General features: G+C 38.7%; 1 protein-coding gene across 1 annotated transcript; it reads right to left on the bottom strand.

The window, feature by feature from the left end:
- Window positions 1-588: 588 nt before the first annotated feature.
- On the bottom strand, window positions 589-7848 carry LOC119725283 (protein KASH5-like). The gene is made up of 5 exons (XM_038196650.1): window positions 7020-7848; window positions 4560-5137; window positions 3997-4170; window positions 3280-3480; window positions 589-1872 (listed from the first exon to the last, which is right to left on the bottom strand). Exons 1-5 carry the CDS (start codon window positions 7264-7266, stop codon window positions 1729-1731), a joined length of 1344 nt encoding a protein of 447 aa, XP_038052578.1. The 5' UTR covers window positions 7267-7848; the 3' UTR covers window positions 589-1728.
- Window positions 7849-8087: the final 239 nt, after the last annotated feature.

Below are 8087 nucleotides of genomic sequence, written 5' to 3'. Positions count from 1 at the left end.
GTAGAAACTCAACTTTCAGAGAAAACTAAAAAAAGCAGGAGATATTTTTTTCATGAAAAGACCCGCTAGTTCTTAATGCAACAGACTGTCAAGCATTGCAAATGCATGTTTATAAAATGCATTGTTTACTAATAGGGGGCGTTTTCATTGCTCACTGTCTCTGAATGGTCAAACATATTTCTATTTGTACGATTTTTGTCTTCCAAATACCAGCCCGACAGAATGACTTCATATGTTGTGCACTTTAGCTTACTTTGTGTGAAGTTATCTGTTGTCTCTCGTTAAATTGTTGCATAAATGTTTGCTGAAAGTACTTCAGTTCTTATTGTATGCGTTTCCCCTGGGTATGATAATAAGAATAGCTCTTCCTTGTGACCCAGCTTTGCATCGCAGCCAGTATTCTATTGTAAGTGGTTAATATGCTGCAGATGTGATGGTTTTGGTTTAATACGGATGTCCCAGCAAAAGTTGTTTTTATGGTCTAAATGTAAATGAAGTGTTGAACATAATCAATATCAGAGTTTTCAGGCACGCATTCCGTTGCTCAAGATCAACTGAAACATGAAAATTACACATGAAGAATAAATATCCTCGTTGAAAGATAACGTGTCATGTTTATTACATCATTATCATGCAGTATAAAGAATTTGAAGAGTACATGTATATGATTTTATTTCGCATGTAGGTTTTTTCTCTCCACATTTTCTTAATTCGCATCCATTACAATCCGTATAGTATTCACAATCGATAATCCACCACGGCAGCTGTGGCTAACATAATCTTTTCTATCAACTTCAATCAATTTGCATAACAGACGAAATTAAACCAATTTAGTTCGCGCATGAGTACATGTATATTAAACAGTAAACGAAAAAAGAAACCAAACAACATAAAATAGGTTTCCCAACTAATTAAGTTGCACACATGTTACGGCTTGTAATGCATGAAGTGTTATCCATGTACAACAGTACACGTAGCGATACACGGAGAGAGAGAAAAACATTGAAAGATGCATTCTCCGTGCTATTTCGACTTTCACCCCGAATATATACATGTATATATATTTTTCAATTTCTATTTTCCTACAGCAATATAAAAGTTATTCACTTTTCTAATGAGACATAGAATGACAAAATCCACCGACGTTAAGATATTTAATTATTTCTGTACAAAATTCGAATTATTTGCGGCAAGGCAATAATTCGGCTCTCGCAGGGCGGTGTTATTTGTGCGCACAATGAAAGCCTCCTTTATCAGAGGTTTGCAAATGCCCAAAATCGAAAAAACAAATCGTTAAAAGAAAACAGAGAATTTAAAAATTAGTTGGGAGAATAAAAACCTTTTTTGGGGGGAAGAGCACGAGATACGAATCTTTCATGCGAAATAATTAAGGTGAACTTAAACACTGCTGGAAAGGGGGTTAATGTGCAGCGATTTGGGGGTTGAATTTTAGGAAAACTTCAAATTCATTTCATTTTGCCTTCAATTCCGCTAGAGAAAAAGATAATATACATATTTGTAAATTTCAGAATCTGCCACATTACGCATTAATGTGCAGATCATTTGGGTTTAATTTCTACTGCAAATTATATAAAAAAACACACACAAATAGATTGTCTAAAACTTAAGGATTTGGACATATACAGTTTGTTAATACAATACAAGCTTTGTTTGTACAAGAGGTTTAAGTTTTGATCTGCCCTACTTAAAGCCCTAATCATATGCGAATTATTTTGATTTTTTGTTGATGTGACTTTTGATGTTCTTCCTTTGGACGTCACTGTAGTTCAGCATGGACAACATGACGCTCAGATTCACCTCAGGCTGTGTGTCAGTAAGATAGTAGTACACCGCACTCTTCAAAATCTCCACCTGATTACAAATCAGAACACAGGGAAGTAAAGGAAGCCTCATTGAGTCATAACACGGACAACAAAGATTTCCATATACCATGTGGCTTTAAGGTGTACAAAATACCCCCAAAATTATATCAGTTATTTCTGCATGAGTCACACGAATAAAAAAACACATTTATAACAGCCGTGTGGTTGCGAAGGCCGATTTCTAAAGGTTACGTAATACTTTATTTTGAATGAAACAACATGCACACAGACATGTTCATGTTGGCGGGCGAAATCTTTGAAAATTATTTCCTCCCGTTTGGAAGACCGTATCTTCTTGCAACTTTCAGGGTTTGTTTTCCTTTGATAAAAATATGTGCTAAAAATCGTTTTGATATGTTATGTTCAGTACTTTTCGTTGAAATTGGAAAAATAGCCTGGCTACGTGCATTTTTAAAAGTTGCAACACTGGTGTTTGCAATATCTGTCAATCTTTACAAGCCTCACAAATATTACTAAGGTTCCTATCCATAATGGTGTGCAGTAAAAATTTGCAGAATAGCCTCCTTCACGAGTTATAAATTAATAAATATCACCTTATTTGCCGGCTTCCATTGGTCGATACCGAGACCCACGCGAAGCACGCCGAGTGACGCTAATGAATATGCTAATTATGCGCTTCGTCATTGTTGCCCCAAAATCAGCCAACCTGAAAACCATGTACGTGAGTTAATTTGGTCCTCGTCGAAATTTACCTTGGAGATAGTTGAAGGTGTAACACAAGGGTTTGGAACAACAGATTAAGCTGAAATTCGGAATATACTTACATGTAGATTATATAGGCGTTCAACTACACGTGAAATAACAACTTGAGGGGATTCCTAGAAATTGAGATTGAGATTGCACTGACATGAAGTTTAGAATTTCTTCTTCCGTTATAATTTAACATTTCAATCATACTGACCATATTTTCTGAGAAACACAACGTTCAAAAGGCCATGTTTTTTTGGGGTGCATGAATTTCACTGCTCTGGTATATCGTCCAAGTACGTGATCGGATTAACTTTGTTTAACAACGGCGACGTTTAGGCCTTCGCAACCACACGGCTGATAAGGTTTGAACAAAATCCCCTCGGTAGGGCTGTACAGGCAAACGTATTGTTTGATCGAATATTTGGTACATTGGGCACCACCCTATACTCCTCGGATACCAAACGATTACTGCTGCTGTACGAGGTGGCATGGGGTTTGATCGGGACAATAATTTCTTGTGAAGGAAAGCCAACCATGATGCTCACATTACTTTTCAACGGAAACTTGAAGTGTATAGTGGCAAAAGGTAAAAGGGGGCTGTGCTTGAAGACAAAACATAACGGTGACTGAATTATTCCTGCCTATATATAGCATTAGGTCAATTATAATATTGATATCGTTATACCTGTGCTGCTGAATCCGTATCTAACTGAGGCGTCTTATGATACACATCTTCGCGGAATGTTTGGCGTAGTTTTTCCAGCTCCTGCTCAGTTCGTTCCAATTTCTTGACAAGATGGCGGTTCTGTCCATCTCCTGCCGGAGCTGTAGCGATTGCCATGCAGATAAGATCCTCCTCTTGGTCGATTAGCTGCGCTTCACGCCCCTGCATGTGATACAACGCAAATACAGAACTCCAGGAATTCATGCTTAAACGTCTCCCAAAATTCCTTACAAAGCCTATAAGGCAGTTCCCAGACAAGAGTGTGTCACAAGTGACAGTCATTCAGTGATATGTAACCAGTCTAAGTCATAACATTGAGTCTGTCAGTCGGTGAGTCAATTAACACCGTGTTTGTCTACTATAAAACCTGTCGCAATTCGAACTTAAGCATGAAGCCAAAGCGTTTGCAAGCAAGTATCTCTGTCAACTGTAGAAGTTGAAAATAGTTTCCACATAAACATGCAATCCAACATTCTTGTTCAACAAGGTCAGTGCGATATAAACATTTTAGGGGCGTGAACATTACTTCCCCCCTTTTTATCGAGGTGGGCCCTGTACGTTCCGCTAGATTTTCTGAGCTTAAATTTCTGTTATTGGAGTTCTAGAACCTTTACTCCAAGAATTCTTTAGATCCTATAATTGAAAAGTTTGCATCTTCCTCTGATGGTACACCTATACCTTCTGATACATGTCCAGGTATCGTGTTTGATGAACTGCTTCCCTTTCCTCCTGTTCTCGTTGCATCGTAGTCATCTGCTCCTTCAACGAGGCAGTCATCTTCTTTTCATCACTCAGTAAGCCTGATATTTCGCTTATTGAATTCTTGCTTTCTTCAAGATGAATCTGTAGATTCTGAAACGCAAAATGTGTCCAAACGACGTTAGATTTGTATTCAAAATAGTTACCTTGACTATTAAACCTGTTGCTTTTTACATCAGAGCAAACTATTCAAGGAGGTCTTACAATAGACAATATAATTGTCAGTTCCTACACTTACGCAAAATTTCATTATCAAATATATGTCAACGAATTACAAAATGTAGTCTGTAACATTTTAACGCAAATTTAATGAAATAAATCGGTTGTGGGCTAAAGTATACATGGATTATTATTTACCCTTTTCATAAACACAGGTTCACCAACGTGACAAAAAAGTCATGCGAAAGTTATAATGTGAATGAGAAAAAGTGAATAATTAATTAGTTTTTAGGTTTCCAATTCAGGATTTATGATAAATTTACCTTAATTTCAATGAGTAGTTTTCCCATTTCTGTATCTTTGACTTTTCCTACGTCTTCTAACGCTCTCTGTTTTTCCTCCTCAAACTGCCTGATCCTGTCGTCTTGACTCAATAAAGTCCGCTCCAGTTTGGATATTTGCATGCTCAGATCCTTGTTGTGCCTTTCTTTTTGCTGAAGTGGTGTTAAATATTTCTCTGTTGCCGGTCCGTAAGGCGAGACACAATCATGACTTACAGCTTTTCCCTTATTTAGATTTTGTGGCAGAACTGATTCCATCTTGTCTCGTTCAAAGCTGTCCTCACTGCTTGTGCTCTGGGAGCGCAGCGCGTGCTTGACCGGCAAGGATCCTGGGCTTGGTGGCTTTTCACTTTTCAAGCTATTTTGTCGTTTGACATTCGATTTGTCAGAAGGATTCATCTCTGTGACAGAATGTGACTGGATACGTAGTTGGGAAGCCTTGGTCTCCCTCGGCCTAGACGGTGGCTGACGTGTGTGCTTTGTGCTAGAGGCAGTATTGCTGTTGTGGTTGGCGTTGGAGTTCAACAACACGTTATCATACGTCACAATATTCTTGGAGTCTTCAGGGGAAAGACAAAAAACAAAGAAACGTGAAAAAGGAAAAGACTAGGGCACGTGGATTTTCTGCCCTGCTTTTCTACAATATCTGTCCAAACTTTAAGGGATTTTGGTGGGTTTTTTTTTATTCTTCACACTCAATGTAATGGAAACCATTTGCCAAACTTGTATTTTTGCCGATTCAAGGAACAACCATACAATAAATCTCAAGCACATCAGTGAAAAAATAACCTGTCGAAATTTCAGCTCAATAGAGACAGCTGTAAAAGGGCAACTTCATTTTTCTCGACGCAAAACAAGGTTTCTGTTGAAAGCTCTCCCTTCCAAAATGTTCATTCAATATGCTTGACTTGCACCCTTTGTGGTATGATCCCAGTTTGTCACTTGGGAAAAATAATTCCCATTACTGATTGCAAACTAATCTAAATTCGGTGGATTGGGAGCAATTCTCGCGACGGTTCGGTCAGAAATGGTAGTAATTCTCTTTTCTTGAAAATGACAGCATACTAGGCGCATTTCACTCGATGCATGATTCTATTATTTGCTTATATAACCAAGTAGGATATTTTATATTTTGGTAGTTTCATTCTTGAACGATTGCATTACAAATAGTGCTGCTCGGGTTAAAATATGACTTTAAAAAAGCAGCCAAAACATGTTATTATTATGTTTTTTACAGTTCATACAGTGTGAAGTCATTGGGATCTGAATGGACCTCTTTCAAATACAGTGAACACATGTTGTAAAGGTCGCAAAAAAAGAAATGATACCCCTTGTATTTGTTACGAAATAAAAGAAAGAAACAAACAAGAAGAAAAAAAAAGAAACAAAGAAAGAAAGAATCAGAAATAGCTTTATATGTGCTGTTACGGCTGTACCAGTGCCACGTGTGCCAACACAACATTTGTTGAGTTTATGCAATGCAATTATGTCTAGATAACACGTGCGTTGAAGCGTACAGAGTAATTAACATCGGTGACTGTGGCCTTCCCAATATAGTCTGATGTCTGATATTGATTATCTGCCATCCCAACAATGATAAATGATTTCCTTTGAGAATAGTATTTACAAAAAAAGATTGAATATTGATAGCAAGTCCCGCCATCTGTGTCAATGCCTATAGGTCTGGCTACGCGCTTACACACCGAATATTATGTACAAGAGTCTTTTGATTGCTTCTATAATATACGAATGCAAATATTACCGATTATTGTTACACTCACGTAAGAATAAAATACCTAATAATTTTGTACAAAGGGTGAGCGTACAGTGTTTGCGTACATAATATTGTCATTATAATTCGTTATGGTTACCGTTTGATAATATTATTACCAGTGGGATTTGCATAAAGGTTTCATGAGCTCACACAGTTTAATTACAGGGTGTACCAACAAAACTTGTTCAAGCATATATCCTTTAATTTCTCAAAAACTACTTAACATGAGTATTTCATCTTGATGGAGCATTTATACCCTTGTGTCAGTACAAATGCCATGGATATCCGTTCATGCAAACCAGAGATCTGACATCATGAAAGGCTATGAATTTTTTCACCCATTCCAATGGGATTGGATTTACACAGTTAACTTACTTTACATCAGAGTGAAAAGGCCCATGACAATCTGATGCACTGATATCACTAACTGTGTAAATTCCATTGGAATGGGTGAAAAAACCCATAGCTTAACAATCTGTTCGATTTCGGGTTTGCATGAACGGATGTCCATGGCATTTTCACTGACTATACATAAGAGTGTAATTAAAATGTTCCATCAAGATGAAATACTCATGTTAAGTAGTTTTTTGAGAAATTAAAGGATACCTTTAACTTAGTCGTTGGGACACCCGGTAGAACCAACTACCAGCAACCTCTTAAAAGCTTACCTTCAGAGAGTGTCGAACTAGTATTTGTAGCGTTCTTGCCCGAATTCTTACGACCATCCTCCTTGACAATTACGTCTTCGGTTTGCTGTTTTGGTCTACTAACAGCCACAGAGGAGTCAGTAATAGTCTCTTGCCCTTCATCACTCCGCGTTGCCTCATCATCTTGCGACGCCCTCCTCGGATTTTGATTTACATGATTTGTATCTTTGTCAGTATCAACACTAACACTACGTCCTGCCGTCGCCATTTCAAAATGCCGATCGCCATATGGCTAGAATGCAACCGCCATACATCACGACTATAGGTCTAAATAATATTCCCAGGAATATATTATAATGTAATCTGCACATAATCTAAATTTGCAGCGTTTACTATAGCAAATCATAGTAGGCCTACTACATGTACGATATATACTGACGAGTGCCCGCCCTCTCGTTTTTTGTAGTTGACCCAACAATATTATTGATATAGTCACACAATCATCGCCTGTTGCTTGGTAATGCGCCTGTACGTGCGTGGTTTATTGTATATACTGTCTGGCTTTTTCTGAGGGGGACAATGATAATTATTTGCTTTAATTTATCGCCGACCCAACTTATCGTTGCAGTGATAGCGAACAGTGCTATATCAGTGCATGGTGCTCAGTTGCGGCATTATAAGATTCTGCAGTCAGGACAAAACTTTCGACGAAGAGAAAGAAAACAGAGGGGGACACCCAAGTCCAGGGGCGCTCAGTGTTTTTTTGGTACTTTTTAATTTTAAGCCCGGGGGTGGGGGCGTAAATGTGTTTCGACGACTATGGTTAAAGACATTCGAAAAGACTGCAACTTATCTCCAAATGTTGGAGGAGGGGGTCGGCTTCGCTCGTGCCCCCCCCCCCCCCCCCCGCCATTTGACGCTAAGTGGTGCTGTTCATAACATTCTTTGTGAATGCTAAGGGAATGACCAGGTCGAAAAGTGGGGCATACTGGAGTACAGGGCTTGAGCGCAGGTGGGGGGGGGGGGGGGGGGGGGGTTGAGGGCGTACATCCATGACCCGCCTTAGGCCACATAATCCATGCCCCTTGC

Source organism: Patiria miniata, unplaced genomic scaffold (assembly GCF_015706575.1).
Source record: "Patiria miniata isolate m_02_andy unplaced genomic scaffold, ASM1570657v1 HiC_scaffold_19, whole genome shotgun sequence".
Classification (NCBI taxonomy): Eukaryota; Metazoa; Echinodermata; class Asteroidea; order Valvatida; family Asterinidae; genus Patiria; species Patiria miniata.
Note: the sequence above shows the minus strand (reverse complement) of the source record. Positions and strands in the feature narration are given on the sequence as shown.

Bases quoted from the DNA above. Each gene is read 5' to 3' on its own strand.
- LOC119725283 (XM_038196650.1), bottom strand. From the start codon at position 7,266: ATGGCGACGGCAGGACGTAGTGTTAGTGTTGATACTGACAAAGATACA. The intron at 5,138-7,019 runs GTAAGCTTTTAA...TTTCCCCTGAAG, and splicing joins TAGTTCGACACTCTCTGAAG to ACTCCAAGAATATTGTGACG. The intron at 3,481-3,996 runs GTATAGGTGTAC...TATCACATGCAG, and splicing joins ACCTGGACATGTATCAGAAG to GGGCGTGAAGCGCAGCTAAT.